General features: G+C 51.6%; 1 protein-coding gene across 1 annotated transcript in view; it reads right to left on the bottom strand.

Annotated features, from left to right (window-relative positions):
* Window positions 1–19,851, bottom strand: part of DNAH1 (dynein, axonemal, heavy chain 1) — an 86,566-nt gene extending 66,715 nt beyond the window's left edge. Inside the window, exons 1-9 of the mRNA XM_011986225.1 lie at window positions 19,821–19,851; window positions 15,684–15,780; window positions 14,657–15,023; window positions 13,567–13,639; window positions 11,143–11,317; window positions 10,566–10,722; window positions 9,460–9,592; window positions 6,214–6,375; window positions 5,125–5,377 (exon numbers count right to left, since the gene is read on the bottom strand). Of these exons, the coding sequence (XP_011841615.1) occupies window positions 5,125–5,377; window positions 6,214–6,375; window positions 9,460–9,592; window positions 10,566–10,722; window positions 11,143–11,317; window positions 13,567–13,639; window positions 14,657–14,989 (1,286 nt within the window). The 5' untranslated portion in view covers window positions 14,990–15,023; window positions 15,684–15,780; window positions 19,821–19,851. The remainder of the gene's footprint in view (window positions 1–5,124; window positions 5,378–6,213; window positions 6,376–9,459; window positions 9,593–10,565; window positions 10,723–11,142; window positions 11,318–13,566; window positions 13,640–14,656; window positions 15,024–15,683; window positions 15,781–19,820) is intronic.
* Between the last annotated feature and the right edge of the window lie 300 nt (window positions 19,852–20,151).

Raw genomic sequence — 20,151 nt, forward strand, 5'->3', positions numbered from 1 at the left:
TCTCAGCTCACTGCAACCTCTGCCTCCTGGGTTCAAGCAATTCTCCTGCCTCAGCCTCCCAAGTAGCTGGGACTACAGGCGCCTGCCACCATGCCCAGCTAATTTTGCATTTTTAGTAGAGACGGGGTTTCACCATGTTAGCCAGAATGGTCTCTTAACCTCGTGATCCACCTGCCTCGGCCTCCCAAAGTGCTGGGATTACAGGCGTGAGCCACCGTGCCCAGCCCCTCTGTGTACTACTTTTAAAGCAATTATCAGAAGAAAGTTCATAGCCTTAAACACATTTGTCAATAAGAATGAAATGAATTAAATTCCTAATACATGCAGGCACACACACACACATACACACACACACATACACCCAACACACGAACTATTCAACAGAACAGGTAAGCCCAAAGATGGCACGAGGAAGGAAATAAAGATAAAAGTAGAAATTCAAAAGAGAGATATAGAAAAGCAATTACATTAATAAACCTAAATCCTCTTTTTTAAATTAACAAACCGGGCCTGGTGCAGTGGTTCACACCTGTAATCCCAGCACTTTGGGAGGCCAAGGCAGGTGGATCACCTGAGGTCAGGAGTTTGAGACCAGCCTGGCCAATATGGTGAAACTCCATCTCTACTAAAACTACAAAAAATTGGCGAGGTGTGGTGGCGGGTACCTGTAATCCCAGCTACTCAGGAGGTTGAGGCAGGAGAATCTCTTGAACCCGGGAGGTGGAGGTTGCAGTGAGCCGAGATTGCGCCATTGCACTCCAGCCTGGGTAACAAGAGCGAAATTCCGTCTCGGAAAAAAAACACAAACAACAACAACAACAAACTGAACAAACTACTAAGTAACTTAATAAAGCAAAAACAGGAAGAGAGCATAACTTTACAAAATAATAGGTAATGAGGAGTAAACATTGAACCAGAAAAAAAAATTGAAAATAAAAAACAACTTTGCAGAATTCTATGCAAATGTATTTCAAAACGGATATAAGCTGGATAATTTTCTAGAGAAACAATGTATATAAAAATGACTTCATTAGAAGTAGAAAGTTTAAAATAGACCAATTTCTTTCTTTCTTTCTTTCTTTCTTTCTTTCTTTTTTTTTTTTTGAGACAGAGTCTCCCTCTATCACCCAGGCTGGAGTGCAGCAGCACCATCTTGGGTCACTGCAACCTCCGCCTCCTGGGTTCAAACGATTCTTGTGCCTCAGCCTCCTGAGTAGCTGGGGCTACAGGCGTGTGCACCACGCCAAGCTAATTTTTGTATTTTTAGTAGAGACGGGGTTTTACTATGTTTCCCAGGCTGGTCTTGAACTCCTGACCTCAGGTGATCTGCCCGCCTCTGCTTCCCAAAGTGATAGGATTACAAGTGTGAGCCACCACGCCCGGCCAGCCAAATGATTTTTAACAAGGATGCCAAGACAATTGAATGTGCAAAAGAACATCTGTAGCATGCTACCCTTCACCTAAGAAAGTGGGAAGTATAAGAAAACATACATATATCTGAAATATACATGTTTCTACTCATTTGTGCAATAAAAAACACAGAAAGGATAAACCAGAAACTATCAATATTGGTTACCTGTGGGCATGTGGTAGGAACACAATGGAAAAGATGGGGAATGTGGACAGGATGTGGAGGTGGAGAGTAACAGATCTCTGAGTATAGCTTTTTGAGTAATAGCTATTTTGAGTAGTATACATACAGTCATGTGCTACATAATGACATTTTGGTTACAGATTGCATATATGATGGTGGTTCCATAAGATTATAACGGAGCTGAAAAATTCCCATTGCTTAGTGACGTCATAGCCATCGTAATGTCAAAACGCAACAAATTACTCAAGTGTTTGCGGTGATGCTAGTGTAAACAAACCTACTGCAGCCAGTCATATAAAAGCATAGCTCATACAGTTATGTATAGAACATAAGTGATAATGATAATAAATGACTGTGTTACTGGTTTATTTACTATACCATACTATACTATACTATACTTTTTATTGTTATTTTAGAGTGTATTCCTTCTACCTTTTTTTTTTAAGTTAACTGTAAAACAGCCTCAGGCAGGTCCTTCAGAAAGTATCCCATAATCATAGCAGATGACAACTCCATGTGTCATCTGTCCCTGAAGATTACTGTCTCATTACTGTCCCTGAAGACCTTCTAGTGGGATAAGATGTAGAGCTGGAAGATAGTGATATTGATGACCCAGGCCCTGTGCAGGCCTGAGCTAATGTGTGTTCTTGTGTCTTTGTTTTTAACAAAAATGTTTTAAAAGCAAAAAACAAACAAACAAACAAAACCACATTTTTTAAAAGCTTATAGAATAAGGATTTAAGAAAAAAAAATATGTGTATATACATATTTTTTTGAAATGGAGTCTCACTCTGTCCCCCAGGCTGGAGTGCAGTGGTGTGATCTTGTCTCACTATAACTTCCACCTCCAGGGTTTAAGAGATTCTTCTGCCCCAGCCTCCTAGGTAGCTGGGATTACAGGCACCCACGACCACACCTGGCTAATTTTTGTATTTTTAGTAGAGACAGGGTTTCACTATATTGGACAGGCTGGTCTCGAACTCCTGTCCTCAAGTGATCCACCCGCCTCTGCCTCCCAAAGTGCTGGGATTACAGGCATGAGCCACCGTGTCCAACCTTAAAGAAAATATGTTAATACAAAACAGTCAAAAAGTTTTTTTTTAATTAAAAATTTATAAAATAGAAAAGTTAAAGTAAGCTAAAATTAATTAATTAATTAATTAATTAATTTTGAGACAGTCCCACTCTATCACCCATGCTGGAGTGCAGTGGAGCCATCTCAGCTCACTGCAACCTCTGCCTCCCAGGTTCAAGCGACTCTGGTGCCTCAGCCTCCCAAGTAGCTGGTATAGTCATGTGCCACCATGCTCAGCTAATTTTTGTATTTTTTTAAGTAGAGATGGCATTTTGCCATGTTGGCCAGGCTAGTCTTGAACTCCTGGCCTCAATCAATCCACCCACCTTGGCCTTCCAAAGTGCTGGGATTACAGACCTAAGCCATCATGCCTGGTCCTAAGGTGTGTTGGGTTAATTTATTATTGAAGAAAGAAAATGTTAAAATAAACTTAGTGTAGCCTAAGTGTATATAGTATTTATAAAGTCCACAGTAGTGTATAATAATATCCTAGGTCTTCACATTCACTCACCACTCACTCACTGACTCAACCAGAGCAACTTCCAGCCCTGCAAAGTCCATTCATGGTAAGTGCCCTACATAGATGTACCATGTTTTATCTTGTATACTGTATTTTTACTGTACCTTTTCTATGTTTAGATACACGAATATTTGCCATTGTGTTACAGTTGCCTGCAATATTCAGTAATCACACCCTGTATAGTTTTGTGGCCTAGGAGCACTAGGCTGTACCATATATCCTGGGTGTACAGCCAGCTATATCATCAAGGTCTGTGTCAGTACACACTATGATGTTTGCACAACGATGAAATCACCTAATGACACATTTCTCAGAACACGTCCCCATCATTAAGTGATGCATGACTGTAAATATACAGATGTTCCTCTACTTACAGTGGGGCTACATTCCAAGTAAACCTGTCATAAGTTTAAAATGCACTTGATACACCTAAGCTACTGAACACCATAGTTTAGCCTAATCTGCCTTAAATGTGCTCAGAACACTCACATCAGCCTACAGTTGGGCAAAATTATGTAACACAAAGTCTATTTTATAATAAAGTATTTAAAATCTCTTAAAATAAATACTGTACTGAAAATGAAAAAAAGATCAGTTGCATGGATGCTTGAAGTACAGTTTCTACTGAATGCATATCACTTTCACACCATTATAAAGTTGAAAAATGATAAGTCGGCTGGGTGTGGTGGTTCACACCTGTAATCCCTTTGGGAGGCTGAGACTGGGGATTACCTGAGGTCAGGAGCTCGAGACCAGCTTGGCCAAAATGGTGAAACCTCGTCCCTACTAAAAATACAAAAATTAGCCAGGCATGGTGGCGGGTGCCTTTAATCCCAGCTACCTGGGAGGCTGAGGCAGGGAATCTCTTGAACCCAGGAGGCAGAGGTTGCAGCGATCCAAGATCGAGCCACTGTACTCTAGCCTGGGAGACAAGAATCAAACTCCGTTTCAAAATAAATAAATAAATAGAAAGAAAGAAAGAAAAATGGTAAGTCAAACTATCATAAATTGGGGACCATCTGTATATATATTTCCCAGATCTGTCTGCTATGGAAGTCTCAAAATAATGATATCCCAGTAGCAATGAGCACATCTAATGTCCAGATCTTGGCTTCTAAATATCATTCCTCAACTAAAAGGAACTTCCAGCCAGGCATGATGGCTCACGCCTATAATCCTAACACTTTGGGAAGCCAAGGTGGGAGATTTACTTGAGCCTAGGCATTCAAGACCAGCCTAGGCAACACAGGGGTATCTGTCTCTACAAAAAATAAACAGAATTAACCAGAGGTTGTGGTACATGCCTAAGTCCCAGCTACTCAGGAGTCTGAGGTGGGAGGCTTGCTTGAGCACAGGAAACTGAGGCTACCATGAGCCAAGATGGCCCCACTGCACTCCAGGCACTCCAGCCTGGGTGACAGAGTAAGAACTTGTCTCAAAAAATAAACTAAAACAATAAAAGGTGCTTCCTTGGAGAAACAGCTGGTTTCAGGACTGGACCTGGGAAAATACACAATGAGCCTGGAAATTCTTGCTGTGCCAGAAAGTAAAGTTATCTTAGGGGCACGTTGCTAATAAACCATCATCCAAGGGTTTTGAAGAATAATGGAAACATGGTAAAACGACATAGGAATTAACTTGAAAAGTCTCCCACTGGCCACATCTGGGACAATTTGAGCATCGAAATTTTTAAAAAGTAGTCAATTGTAACCCTTTGAATAAAATAAGAATCCAAGAGTGCATATGGATAATGAGGGATCTGGAGATGGACAAAAAGTTGTTTGGGGCCCCAACAAGTCCATAGGGCAATAGGCAGGACAGTCTCAAACAGACCAGCCCTAAGGGAGCTCCACCCTAGAGTAGCACCAACTTCCTAGGGGAAGGTTCCCTGGAGAAGGAGATGCCCAGAATGGGGAAGGCCGAGCGGGGACTCACGAGGGGCCTTTGCGCATCCGAGGTGTGCTCAGGGCCCACTGCTTGATCTTGCTCAGGCTCTGTTCACTGATGACACGCTGGCCGTCAGAGGGCATGCAGTCCACATACAGGTTGTAGAGCAGCAGCGCCTCCGTATTCTTGCGCAGGGCGTTGGCCTGGACCACACGTTGTGCGAACACACAAGGGTCCTCAGCACAGAAGAGAAGCTGGATCCGTGGCACCCAGTACTGACAGACCTGAAGGGGTGGCCTTCCTGGGGGCCAGGTGGGAGGGAGAAGGGGACACACAGTCAGGCTTCTGGGCTGAAGCACTAAGTTCCAGCCGGCTGTGCCGCGGATGCCCTGTGGCCCTGAACAAATTGTTTCCCTCTTCTGACCCCCTGTTGCATCTGTGAAATGGGCATGACGACACTCCCTGCCCGGCCCATCTCGCAAGGTATCATGGACGGATGTGAAAGCACATAGACAAGGCTGGGATGCGGTGGCTGACGCCTGTAATCCCAGCACTTTGGGAGGCCGAGGGGGGAGGATTTCTTGAGGCCAGGAGTTCGAGACCAACCTGGCCACCATGATAAAACCCTGTCTTTACTAAAAATACAAAAAAGTAGCCGGGTGTGGTGGTGGGCGCTTGTAATCCCAGCTACTTGGGAGACTGAGGCACAAGAATCGCTTGAACCCAGGAGGAAGAGGTTACAGTGAGCCAAGATTGTACCACCGCCCTTCAACCTGGGTGACAGAGCCAGATTCCTTCTCAAAAAATAAAAAATAAAAAAGGAAAGAAAGTATTTAGACAAGCAGTTATACAGGCATGGCTGTTCAAGTGCCCATCCCTTGATCCCACACCCAGGGCAGGCATTACTTATTGATGAGACTTGGGCTCAGAGCTGACATGCCAAATAATGGCCACTTGTCCTTTCTGGGGTCTCTTGAGTGATGAGTCCTCTGGTCCTTACCAGTCAGTGCGTTGGGCAAACAGAGCAAAGTAGAATCCAGAACTGATCTGGCAGTGCCCTGCGTGGGGTTGGCCTCAGTCATGGGCCGGTCAGGCCCAAGCTGGGGGTCTGCCTGGGGCAGCAGCAGCAGCTCGTACCTTCAGGGGTGACCCCTGCATTCAGGATGGGCCTCCCCATCTCATCTCGCACCAGGCCTTTCTCGTCTGTCTTGTGCACCAGGTATAGCTTCTTCTCCTCGTCGTAGTCCAGGACGCCGACCTCGCACCATTCGTACTTCAGCTTCTGACTCTTGGGGTCCTCTGAAACAGGAGAGGAAACCCCACCAGTGCCACCTGCCATGGGGGCAGGAAGGGGCCTCTGAGTGCTGGCAGCAGCGCTGGGAATGGGTCTCAGAGATCACCAGTCTGGCGTCTCTCCCGCCGGGATGCCCCCATCTGCTCCAGCAGAGCCAGGACCCTGCTTCCTCCCAGCCGAGCTGGCCTCTGAGGAACCCAGGCTGCAGGAGAGCCAGAAAGACCAGGCTTCTCTGCCCTGGTGCTCAGCACAACCTGCACCAGGGCAGAGAGACACACAGGCCAATAGGAGGCTGGGACAGGCAGCACGAAAGCCCCAAGTTAAGGGAGACCTGCTGAGAACCCATTTGTAAAGGTCATGAATGAGTTGGACCCCCTTCAAGGTGACCAAGGCCAGGGTGAAGCCCTCCTCACAGGCTGCCCCTGGCTGCTCAGTCCCTGGGCCCCTCATCTGAGAACAGGGCACGGCAGGGCAGGACAGGGCAGGAGCCGCTCTTTGGTCAGGATGGGCCTCCCACTGGTTCCCTGGGCTGAAAGCCTGTGCCCACTTCTCTAGCTTACCTCCTGCCGCTGCCCCTCACACATTTCTCTCCAGCCACACTGGATATCTGGCTATTGCCGTGAGTTTCAACCTTGTTCCCATGGCAGAGCCTCTGCACTGGTTGTACCCTCAGCTTGGAACTCTCTCCACTCAGGTCACCTCATTGCTGGTTGTTCCCTTCACCAAGGAGAAGCCTCTGTGCCTAAAATAGCACCCCTGTCCCAGGCACTCTCTGACTTGTTACCCCATTCTATCCCTCACAGTGCCGAAAGTCACACTATTTACGCATCAGCTCCTGGTTCACAGCTGACCTGCTCACACTAGTGTCAGCTCACTAAGGGCAGGAGCGACTTTGTCCCGTCTCAGTCACAGCTGTGTCCCTGGGCCTAGAATGAAAACTAGTACCTTGCAGGTGTTCAATAAATTTTTGCAGAAGGAAGATGCACACGCACGGTGCCCAGTAGAGCAGCCACAATGCATAGTGGCTTAAAAACAGTCGCGGTGGTTCAAGCCTATAATCCCTGCACTCTGGGAGGCAGAGGTGGGCAGATTGCACTCAGGAGTTCGAGACTACCTTGGGCAACATGGTGAAACCCCGTCTCCACAAAAATACAAAAAATTAGCTGGGAGTAGTGGTGTGTGCCTGAAGTCCCAGCTACCTGGGAGGCTGAGGCACAAAAATTGTTTAAACCTGGGACATGGAGGTTGCAGTGAGCCGAGATAAAAGCTGTTTGTTTTGTTTTGTTTTGTTTGTTTTTGTTTTTTTGAAATGGAGTCTCGCTCTGTTGCCCATGCTGGAGTGCAGTGCTACAATCTCCACTTACTGCAACCTCCGCCTCCCAGGTTCAAGCAATTCTCTGCCTCAGCCTCCTAAGTAGGTGGGATTACAGGTGCACGCCACCATGGCCAGCTAATTTTTGTATTTTTAGTAGCGACTGGGTTTCACCGTGTTGTTCAGGCTGGTCTTGAACTCCTGACCTCACAATCTGCCCATCTCAGCTTCCCAAAGTACTGGGATTACAGGCGTGAGCCACCACGCCTGGCCCCCTGGTTTTTTGTTTTGTTTTGTTTTGTTTTGTTTGAGTTCTACAGACTGGGTTGAGGAAGGAAGGGCTTGAATTCTCAGGAAATGCTCCCCACCTGTTGACACCAGCTAGATGAGTAAAGAATGGATAAAGAAGGCCTATAGCTCACCTATTTTGCTTCTCTGTTTTGCTTTTCCCTTCCCTTCCTAGTAGGTTCCCTTTCTGAAAATGCTGGCCTTGTCTCTGCTCAACTCAGATGAAAATATGTCACTGGAAGCTCCCAGCAGAAAACAAGAGGTCCCCGGCAGAGCCCCTCCCTGCTCACCCGTCCTCCCACCCATGCCACCACCCCAGTCTCCCAGCAGAGCACCTCGGTGGAGCCTGGTACTTGGTGCATTTAAGGTTAATGCAGTCCCAAACCTTCTGGTTTTATCACCAGGAATTGGTGATCTGGGAACAATTGAGTTAAATTATTTTTGTAATTAAGTCCAAAGTAAAGAGAACATTCTGGGCTTCTTGTCTAGTTCAGAGAAATTGATTCCAGCATTAACGTGTTTTTAAAATGAAACATAAATTTACAGCCTGCTCAATGGACTGGTTGTGCAGTCTTAAAACCAGTCATGGCTCTTACAATCCTGCTTCCCACCTGGAGCTGGCCTACTGGGTCCACTTCCCACTCACAGCATCTTGTCCACCCACCAGGTGGGGAGCAGAGCAGCCTTCAGCCCTGCACAGGGGAACAGCCACCTCCAACTTCCCAAATGATGACCCAGACCTTCCTAGGATGCTGCATCGAGACCCAGCCGTGCAGGCCAAGACAGCAGCCATGGATGCCCACCTGGCATTGCTTTCCACAGCAGGAAACGGGAGAACCTTCACAGCCACTGGGGCAGGCCTGAGGCCAAAGGAGCAGCCAGGGGCACTCCCTGGGCAGATACAGGCAAGGCTAAGACAAGGCAAACCTGTGTGGCATCAAGTGGGCATGGTGAGGTGTGACAGTGGTTGTTGATGGGTGACAGTAGGCGAGTGTGTTTCTGTGTGGTGAAAATGTGTACATGAGAGTCGTTGTTGGGGGTGTGCATGACAGTGAGTGTGTTTGTCAATGTGTGTGACGATGGGGATGTGTGTTTGTGAGCAAGTGTGTGATGGTATGTGTTGTGCACACAGAAGTGAAAGCTGAGGGGCCACGGTTAGAGCTGCAACAATGGGGCTTCTGGAGGGATGGAGAGTGGAACTGTGCCCCTCGTGCATGTTTCAACATTCCCAATGAGCATGTACACATTTTACTACCAATAAATCAAACATTTTTCAAAACACTAGGCACTATCCAGCTGTCCCTTTTCCAGCCCTGGTCCCTGCATTTCCTGCCTCTGTGAGGCCAGCTCCTAGGCCTGTCTCCCAGCTGAGAGGCCTTGAAAGACCCCTTGCCTTTGGTGGCTGCCAGGTCCCAGGGGAGCCCAGAGTCTGTGACAGGGCTGCTACTGGAATGAGATAGTGCCCTCACTCCAGACTAGCCTTGCTCACCATGCCCCAGGAAGTCATCAGTGGGCAGGAGGGCTTTTCCTGGGACAGGTTTCCTGTCCAGAGACCCTGGCTCCAAACCCATGTTGATCCACTCTCTGGGAGTCCGGCAGTCAAAGTCCTCATTGTCAAATACCTGGAAGAAAGCAGACCAATGTTGGGAGGAAGCAGCTCCTCTAGTGGGGCCCAGGTGGGACTGGGTGTGCCAAAGGATGGGGCGCCTAAGTAATCCCCTCCCCAGGTAAGAGAGCAGCAGGCTGGGACTGGGGGTTGACCCTCTTCACTGGGGGCTAGGGGCTGACCCACTCCACTGCTGCTCCCAGGGGTGCACAGCATCTGGTTGGGTGTTTGAAACCCTGGATCCCCATCCAGCCAAGCCACCTGAGGCTCAGGCAGAAGGGTGTCCAGGGACCCAGAGCAGGCGGTAGGTTCTTTCTCCCACTGCCCAGGGCCACCTAGCTCAGGCCCAAGGGAAGAGGTGGCCCTTGGGTTTTCCTGGGGACCCTACTACAACTTGGAAATGATGAGATTCAGGGCTGTTAGGAGGCAGCCCTTAGCTAGACTCAGATTTACCTCCTTACAGGGACCACCAGGCGAGAGACACTCAGGACCGCAGAGAGGAAGGGAGGGGAGGTGGGTGAACGCCAGAGCCAGGCCATGCTCCCTCTTTCTCCTCCCTGGATTCATTTCCTGATTCATACCCCGAGGGGGTGGCACTGATTCCCTCTTCCATCCCTGCTCTTCCCGTTTCAGTGAGCCCAGAAGCAGCTCCCTACCCTGAGGTGGGCCCTGGTCAAGGAGGACTACTCCACAGTCCAGCTGGGCCACATCTAGATTGCCCATGGGTGGCATGGAGGCCAAGGCCAGGCATACAGTCTACCCAGGGAAGAAGCAAAGACTCAGCATTCCGGGGGGCTGGGGGCCCCTCCTGCCGCATCTAGGATGCTCAAAGTGCCTGGGATGGGTTCCTATTGGTGACCTGCCCTGTTTGACAAGAGAGTGCTGGTGACTGGTGTGGGCATCCCCTTTCAGATCTGACTCCTGAGCTTCCACTGGGGTCCTGCATCTCTGCTCCCTGTCCCTCAACCATCTGTGGAAGCCCGGCTCACCTTCAGTGGGAGGTAGATGGGGAAGAGTGGGTCATGGCCCTGCTCGATTGTTTGGGGGTGCTGGAGGTCCAGGTGCCTAGGCATGAGCTTGTTGGAGTCGATGCCCTGGCTGAACAGCAACTGCTCAATGTCCAGGCTCAGGTACTGCTGTTTCCTCCTGGTCAAGGGCAGGGACAGGACCTCAGGATGGCTTGGCTTGAGTGATGTGGTTCCATGGGTGTCCACAAGGGCTTACGGGGTTGTGGGGACAGGGGTGTGGCCGAGAGACCCCTCTGGAGCCCTCCGCCCCTCTGAGACTCATCAGGAAGTCGTGTGGTGGCTGGGGCTGGTGTCCTGGGCTCCAATTGTCCTTCTGTCCTGCCCCGCAGTCCCATTCACTGACCTCAACACCACCTTCCCCAATTCCAAAACATGTAAATTGTTCCTATTAAGACACCAAAGGGCTAGAAGATTCTATCTAAACACTTGTGCACAGGTTCTGCTATGAGGATTGTCACCTGGTGATCTGCAGTTCCTCACCCCGAGACAGGTGGATGCCATCTCCCGGACAGTCTCCCCACAGCCCACCCAGCCGTACCTCTCGATCTCAATCTTGCGAGGACGCTGGCCTGGCAGCACCTGGAAAGGCACCTGCACCTTGGGCTCATAGGCCTGCAGCGGGAAGTCAGTCTGGGCGAGCAGCCGGGTGGTGGACCCAATGCACTGCTGCTCCACACGCTCCTGGAAGTCCTCAGGAACCTCGAAGGTTCCGACTGCAGGCAGAAGCAGGGGCAGGGGCTTTGGGGCTCAGGCCAGCACCCAACAACCAGCCTCCACCCCATAAAACAAATCATCTATCAGGCAGTATGCTTTGGAGTGTGGGAAGCTCAGAGCTTGCCAGTGGCTGGGAGAAAGGTATGGCACCAGGTGCCCTGGGGCTATGAGCCTGGAGGGATGGTGGCTTCCAGAAGGTCTGTCCTGGCCCTGCTCTCCCTGTCCAGAGCCAGCATGCTTGACCACTCCTTTCCATACTACCCATGACTCCAGCACCAGGGGCCATTGCTCAAGCCAGGTGTTGAGTTCAACAAGGGCGAGGGTTACCACTAGACAGGAAGATGAAATGGGATGGGCTCCTCCCACACCTACTGCAGAGGCCCCCTCAGCATATTAGAGTCTGATATTCATTCCCTGAGGCTATTGCCAGCTTGAGGCATCCTGGATACTGTGGGTGACTCCACCATTCTGGCCCTGCAGGACCCTCAAATCACAAAATGACTGCCCCTACTTAGATGAGCAGGGTATACAGAGGCTTTCATTCCATACCTGGGGGAAGGGGAGTTGGTGGGGAGAGATCCATTGATAGGATGACCATCCATCTCAGTTTGCCCGCGACACCGGATGGTCAATGGAGAAGAAAGTCCCAGGCAAAGTGAGACCAGAGAGGTGGGGAGAGGGGAGTGGGCACTTGCTTCAGGAGGGGATGACCACATTTCCCAGGGCCTGGCTGCGCTCTGGGCAGTCTCCTGATGGTCCCCTCTATTTTCCGGTTGGAAGAAGGGTCCAGAGTCCCAGGGGCCCTGGTGACCCCTTCCTTGGGCCTTACTGCCTCCCTGGGACCAAGAGGTGGTCGTGCTGCAGGAGGGCCCACCTTAGGAGTGGCATCTGGGGTCCCACAGAGGCCTCCAGAGGTGGGGCCTGGGCAGTGTCCAAGGCTCAGTGGAGCCTCCACTATTAGCTGGAGTCTGCTCTCACCAGGTTGCCAAGTAGTCAAGGGACCCCATCAAAAAGGCCCAGATCTCAGGGCTGCCAAGAAGGTTCTTTTCAGAGCCCTAATCACCAGTTCTTGAGGCTGCGTGACACCACTCCACCCCCAGGACCCACTCAGTGGCCAAGAAGGAGCCAGGGTGAAGAGACCCACACCTGGCCTCCAGACCCTGCTGTGTCCGTGCGCCGGGGGAGGCTACCCCAGCCCTCGGGCAGCAGAGTGAATGTCCACAACTGGCTGCTGAGAGCCCTGACTGACACTACCCTGTGCCGCTGGGGCCTACTTTTTCTCATGTGGGCAGAGCTGCCATCTGCCGATCACCCCCTGCCCACCCTGCCATGAGTGGCAGGAGCACCATTCCCAATACCATCAGTGCTGAGATCTGTGGTTGGTAGCCATTTTCTGGGTCACTGATACTTGTGATACTGTTGGAAACAATAGGCCAGACCCTCAGGTAAGTGCACAAATGTACATGCTCATGGTGTTTTCTAAGGCCTGTGGGCTCCGAGAGGACTGGTCTGGACGGTAACAGCAAGGAGCCAGGTCTTTCCTGGGGGTGGGGAGGAGGGGTGGACAGGGGGAGCCACAGGGCATGTGGGCCTGATCCAAGGGGACATCCTGTCTGCCAGGGGAGAGGGGCAAACTCTGGCCAGGTGGGAGGCCACCTGTGCAGTTCCTCACCACCACTCGGGGCTTCTCCTGGAGCCCCTGTACTCCCCTCTGCCACTGGGGAAGGCCCCACACCCTGCAGATCTGTCCCAGTCCTCGCCACCCCAGCCATGCTCTGAGACTCTCCATGAGCCTGAGAGGAGAAGCCCCCTTTCCTCCTTCAGCAAGGATCTCCCAGGCATCTATCTGAGCCAGGCCCTGTTCTAGGTGCTGGGGCCACAGCAGGGAGCAACTCAGACAGTCCTGGCCTTTTCAGGGCCCACATTCCAGAGGAGGCAGAAAATACACCCATATGCCCTTCTGACCTCAGCCAGGGAAAGAAAGCTATGGCTCTGACCCCCGGCAGCCCAGCCCAGCCCAGCTCAGTGTCAAGGTCACGGCTCCACTAACAGTAATGACTCGGCAGCTATGGCTGACTGAGCACTCACCATGAGTGGGCGCTTGTGAAGCACCCTGTTTCTTATTATCCCCACTTCACAGTTAAGGAAGCTGAGGCCCACAGCCAAGAAAAGGTTGTCTCCCTGAGGCCAAAAGCCTGCTTGGAAATACCTACTGGAACCCACTCACACAGCCCTCCTGAGCACTGACCTCTTGGGGTGAACTTGTCGAGGTCAGCCTGCCGCAGGAGGTTCTGGCTCATTCGGGGGCCACGACACACCTCCTGAAACCAAACCGCGGAGCCCTGAGTATGTGTCAACATCCCAGGGACAGGCAGGACCCGGGAGGGACCCTGAGGCCAGGCGCCTCCCTTGAGGTCCACCAGGGAGCACTCCAGGAGCACAGGAGTGGGCAGAACCAGTGAGTACACACAATTTCCCATTCAAAGGCCACAGTGGGCAACAAGTGTGGCCACCCAGGACATCCTGACCCCGCCCCATTCTGGTCCAGCCCAGCTCCCCTCCTTGCTCTGAGAACACTCCACAGTGCATCCCGGGGCTGAGCCATGAAGCAGATACTGCAAGGCCAGCAGGTATCTCTGAACATACCTCCTCTCCCAAGGGCCACTGGCACTGCAGGTGTAATGCATATCAGGGGGTCCTCGCCCTGTCTTTCTTGGCCCCTCCCTGGCCTAAAGCCTAAGACTGCCTGGGACATACAGGACTCTGAATTCTCTCCTTGTCATTCCCTCCCTCCCCTCTTTCCCCTGCCCCCAGCCTCCTCCCTCACATTCTAGCCTTCTTCACACAGCAGTGCCCTCTCTCAGGGACCCCAAGTCTTTGTACCTGTTGTCTCCCCTGCCTGGAACACGCTCCCAGGCCCCACTCTTACATCCCATCTCTTAGATCTCAGCAGTATATCACCTCATCTGTGGAACTTCCCAACCAGAGCCAGGGGAGGGGGTCGTCCCTACCAAAGCCACTGCCCCATGACAACGACAATAGGGACATGGGCGTCTCGTCCCTGCTGCATCTCCAGGGTTCCATCCAGGGCCTGACACACAGCAGGAGCTCAGTAATGAGTTGTCGAATGAATGGACAGATGGATGGGTGGTGAGAAAAATGGATGGAAGGATGGATGAGGGCAGAATAGAGGGTAGATGGATAGAAAGAGAGACGGATAGGTTGATAGACAGCTAAATGAACACATGGACTGACTAATGGGGAGAAGGATGAAAGGATGGGTAAACGGAGCCCAGAGGAAGGGCTGAGGCTTGGTAGGGGATGGCTTCCATACTCACTCCAAGTTGATCCAAGGTTCCAGGGCTGAGGATGTCAGAGTAGTACCCACGCTGCTTCATCAGCGGGTACTTCTTATCATTGCCTGTCAGGGGTGACTTCCGGGGCTGCCCCAAGTCTGAGAGTGTGGGTGGGGCCGGGGGCAGGGATAAATGTGGGAGCTTGGGGTCAAGGGCTGGAGGATTCCCCAATCCATAGTCTGATCCTGGAAGAATCTTCTCCGGGTTATACTCTAGGCCCCTGTGGGTCCCCACTTGGACTCCACGAGCACCGCTGCACTCTGGGTCTTGAGGGGTCCTTCCTGGGCTACAGCCTTTACTGTTAGGCTGCTCCATGCTGCTTCTCAGAGAGATGCCCCAGCCGAAGCTCCTAGGAGAAGATCCCAACGTCAGTCCGCCCTTGCCAGCCTCTGTCTCAGCCCCCAGACACATGGATGCCTAGATTGCCTGTCTGCCACAAGCCCCAGCCCATGACCCATGGGTAACAGAAGAGCAAGGAGGAGGGAGTGGTCTCCTCCTAATCTGGACAGGCATACAGTACCCCAAGTCCCACCAGGAGACAGTGGGGCCTGCCCTGAACACTGCATGTGAGAAATGAGCCTACCCAGAGTTAAGGCTGAGTGAGGGGAAGTACTGCAGATGCCCCCAACCCATGCATGTGACTGCACTTGTCCAACCTCTCCCCCATTTTATAGAGTAAGGCCTGGCTTCTCAGCAGTGGGAGATGGGGAGGGAGGCCCAGAGTTTGCTCACCCAGTAAATTTCCCTAAAATGACTTTCAGCCAGAAGCAGCCCTAGCACCCTCAGCCTAGCCCTGCTAGACTTCCCTGCCTTTTCCCAGTGTGGTGCATGAGCCTCCCTAGCACCTGTGAGCGCTGGACCATGCCCTGCGTCCCCTGTGTTTGCCCACTCTACTTCCTCCCATACCCCAGGAGCCAGAGGAATAAATGGCCTCCCCAGCAGGACCCCAATCCTGACCCTCCATAGGCCCACAGATCCCTCTACCAGCCACAAAATAGCATTCACCTACCCTGGCTCTCAGGGTCAGATCAGCTCAGGAAATGTATAGCCTCCTGTCTTATGCAAGGGAGTAGCAGATGCCACCGGGGTGCGTGCACATCCACCACCTGGAGGACAACGGTTTGTAGAGTTTTTATTGTGGGAGGAGCAAGCCCTTGAAAAGCCACTGTTGCTTTTGGCTACCTCAAAACTCATCACCATGGAGAATCCTTGGTCAGGAGTACATGACAAGAAATTGGACAAGGATATGGTGAAGAAGAGGTTTGTATATAATGCTAGTGCAAAAAATAAAAAGAGGGCCGGGCGCGGTGGCTCAAGCCTGTAATCCCAGCACTTTGGGAGGCCGAGACGGGCGGATCACGAGGTCAGGAGATCGAGACCATCCTGGCTAACACTGTGAAACCCCGTCTCTACTAAGAAATACAAAAAACTAGCCAGGCGAGGTGGCAGGTGCCTGTAGTCCCAGCTACTCCGGAGGCTGAGGCAGGAGAATGGCGTAAACCCGGGAGGCGGAGCTTGCAGTGAGCTGAGATCCGGCCACTGCACTCCAGCCTGGGCAACAGAGCAGGCCTCACCACAAAAAAAAAAAAAAAAAAACATAGAGGGTCTACAATTATCTCAATAAAAATTGCAATTAGAAAAAAAGAGGCCGGGGCGGTGGCTCACTCCCATAATCCCAGCACTTTGGGAGGCCAAGGTGGGTGGATCACCTGAGGTCAGGAGTTTGAGACCAGCCTGGCCAATATGGTGAAACCCCATCTCTACTAAAAATACAAAATTATCCAGGTGTGGTGGCACATGCCTCTAATCCCAGCTACTTGGGAGGCTGAGGCAGGAGAATCACTTGAACCCGGGAGGCAGAGGTTGCAGTAAGCTGAGATCGCGCCATTGCACCCCAACCTGGGTGACAAGAGCAAAACTCCATCTCAAAAACAAAACAAAACAAAACAAAAAAATGGCCAGGCTTGGTGGCTCATGCCTGTAATCCCAGCACTTCGGGAGGCTGACGTGGGCAGATCACTTGACGTCAGGAGTTCGAGACCAGCCTGGCCAACATGGCAAAACCCCATTTCTACTAAAAACACAAAAATTAGCTGGGTGTGGTGGTGCACACTTGTAATCCTAGCTACTCCAGAGGCTGAGGCAGGAGAATCATTTGAACCCTGGAGACAGAGGTTGCAGTGAGACAAGATCATGCCACTGCATTCCAGCCTAGGCGACAGAGCGAGCTTCTGTCTCAAAAAAGAAAAGAAAAGAAAAGAAAAGAAATAAAAGGAAAGCATCTTAACAAAAGGAAATAGAGGCTTAGCCCAAGCAAGCCGCCCTTCCCTGGCCCCATCCCATTTTCCCATCCCTTCTGCACACTGAGACAAAGAGCCGAGAGCTTGAAGAACAGGGCACTCTTTTTGCTGGGTGTTTTGTACTAGTGCAGGCCTCCTGATGGATCGTGGCAGGGGGCCCTTGCCTGCACTGACCTGAGGAGTGGGGTGGGTGGCCAGAGCTGTCTAGAGCAAAACTACCCAGCAGTGCTGAAGCAGCATTCAGCAGCTGAGTCCATTTCTAAGAAGGGGGTGGTGAGTTGTCAGGGCACCTGAGGGCTGAAGAAGGGCAGATGGGGCTCTGGCAGGAAGCCCCAGACACTCAGCCCAAAGGCCGACCTGCCTCCAGCCAGTCTGGCCTGCCAGGCCTCCCCCAGCGGAACTCCGCTCCCTGAATCCAGTCTCTGGCGGCCAGCTGCCTCCCAGGGCAGGTGCTGAAGACAATGCCAAGTCTGGCCCACCTGTCTAACAGTCACCAGCCCTTCCTGGAGCACCCTAAAGAACAGAGGACCCCTTGGGGCTCAGCCTCATCATGCTGCAAACCCATAGATGTTTGTTTCATCTTTAAACAAAATCACCCGACAGAGCAGGGCTTAGAGAGGCCAGGGTCCCAGATCCACAGGAGAACATTCCATTCCATGACTTCCTCAGCTCTCAGAGAGGCCTGAACATGCTTGGTTTGCTTTACTGGTGCATTATAAGGAGTTATAAGGATCTTTGGAGATAACAGATGTGCAAATGTCCAAGAAACTGCAGGGTTGCTGGGGGCAAAATGAATCCATAATGGGTGAACTTGCTGCCCCGGCAAACTGTTTCCCTCCATGCAAGCTGGCAGTGGGGGGATGCACCGAGGTGTGTCCCAAAGAAGGTGTGGGAGTGAGCTGCAAACTCAGAACCTGTTTCCCCTCCATCCCTCAGCCCTTCACAGTGGCTCCCTTCCAGCCCTGCCCCAACTCTGTGCACCTGTGCATTACCAGTATACTCAGGAGCTAGGACAGACAGAAAGAAAGACCTAGTCTGCCTCCTGCCGTGGCCTCATAGGTGACAGCAGTCTCTACCTGGGAATGAGTGTGACTGGCAGGGGGGAGAAGGACATGGCTCCCAGCAAGGCCTCTGCCTCTGGTCATTCTGGGCAGCTCCCCCTGTGTGTTGAAGGTAACTGGCCAGTGAGATGGCAGGCGTGGCCCTGGTGGGCACAGTGTTGGGAATGGTGACTGTTATTGGGGACTTAGACTTATTTTATGCATCATCTCATTTAAACTTCTAAGGTGGGAACTGAGAGTATCCTCATTTCTCAGAGGCAGGAAAACAAAGCTCAGAGAAGTGACCTGCTCAAGGTCACACAGCCAGCAAGAGCCACAGTTGAAATTTGAACCCAAGTTCTTCTTTCTCCCCACTCAGATCACCTGGGAGCCCTATTGGCCTGAGCCAGAGGAAGCTTCTTGTTGGATTCACTGACATTCAACCCCACTTGATTCAACCAGTAGCCAAGCACTTGGCTGAATAGACACAGATGAATAGGGGTATTCCAACCTCACAGCAGGTACCACTATTATTGCCAGTTTACAACTGAGGAAACTAGGGCCCAGGAAAGTAAAGAAACTTGCAAAGGTCACACAACCAAACACTGGCAGAACCAGAATGGAAACTGAGGTCTTCACCTCTGGCTGACTCAAAGGTCCATGTTCTAGCACCACAACAGTGTTCTCCAACTGGGTGCTGAGATTCTGCAAAGTGGGTGCCTGTGGGGAGCCACCTAAGCAGGAGGGCTTCTATGCCACCCACCCCTGATTCAGTAAGGACCCTGCACCTTTATCCATTTGACACCCCGGGGTTCTGCATAAGCAGACAAATGGATCTGTGACTTTAAGGGATTTTGGAAGTATCTGCCCTTGGGGCTACCAGGCAAGCAACACCATGAATGATTCTTGCTCCTCCAGGCTTGGGGTTCTCTCCACCATTTTGAAGCATTCACCTGATGCAAACCGCCCCCCCACCAACAACTGTGTCTTTCCCCTCCAGTGTATGTCTCCCTGTATTATATGCGCACATCTGTCTTTCCTGTCAGCTGCACAAGCATTTTCAAGTAACGTTGATCTCTGGAAACTTGGCACCTAGCACCTAGCATGAGACTGGCATGGGCTTGGCACACAGCTAGTGCCTAGAAAGTACTTGCTGAATGATTGTGTGAACAAATGAACTAATGGATGGGCGAAGTGGAGAAAAGAATGAAATTGACCTCTGTAACAACCCCGGTAGGGATCTGGAGAGGGACTGGGTAGCTGATGGGACTTCCACATGCTCAGCATGGGGATGGGGCCCAAAAACTGGTCTGGTAAGTACAGGACTTAACTGCAAGGCTGTTTAAAGTGCACTTCTAGGCCGGGCGCAGTGGCTCACGCCTGTAATCCAAACATTTGGGAGGCCAAGGCGAGCGGACCACCTGAGGTCAGGAGTTTAAGACCAGATTGGCCAACAGGGTGAAACCCCGTCTCTACAAAAATACAAAAATTAGCCGGCATGATGGCGAGTGCCTGTAATCCCAGCTACTCGGGAGGCTGAGGCGGGAGAATCGCTTGAACCCGGGGGGCGGAGGTTACAGTGAGCTGAGATCGCGCCATTGCACTCCAACTTGGGCGACAGAGCGAGACTCCGTCTCAAAATTAATAAATAAAATAAAGTGCACCTCCCTTCTTTCCCCCTGGCCAAGGCTCAGCAACCAGACACCTGCAAGACCCCACCCCCCACCCCATCCACTAGCCCTCCGCGCCTTTTCGAGGCCTCGCTGCCCGCGCTGGCCTCGCAACCCCTCCGCCTCACCTACCTACCGGCTCCACCGAGCAGTGCGGGGATGCGTCATCCTCGTCTCTAGGGAGGGACGCTAAGCCGTTGCTAAGGGGCGGGGCCAACCGGCACCGCAAGGCGGGAGCTTCCGTCCGCGAACCTCCCCCGCCTGAACTCATACCTACCCACCAACTCCAGGTCTCGGTTACTTCCGCCCAGGACGCTACGACTGGGGTGTTCCAGCACAGGCCCCGACCGGCAGGATTAGGGCCGGCCTGGGAGTGTCACTCTTCTAAGTTCCATTACCCACCCATCTTCCCTCCTGTGCCCTTTTAGAGTAAGCAGCGAAACAGCTAAATGCAGTGTGAGAACTTT

This window comes from Mandrillus leucophaeus, unplaced genomic scaffold (assembly GCF_000951045.1).
Source record: "Mandrillus leucophaeus isolate KB7577 unplaced genomic scaffold, Mleu.le_1.0 Scaffold296, whole genome shotgun sequence".
In the NCBI taxonomy this organism is placed as follows: domain Eukaryota; kingdom Metazoa; phylum Chordata; class Mammalia; order Primates; family Cercopithecidae; genus Mandrillus; species Mandrillus leucophaeus.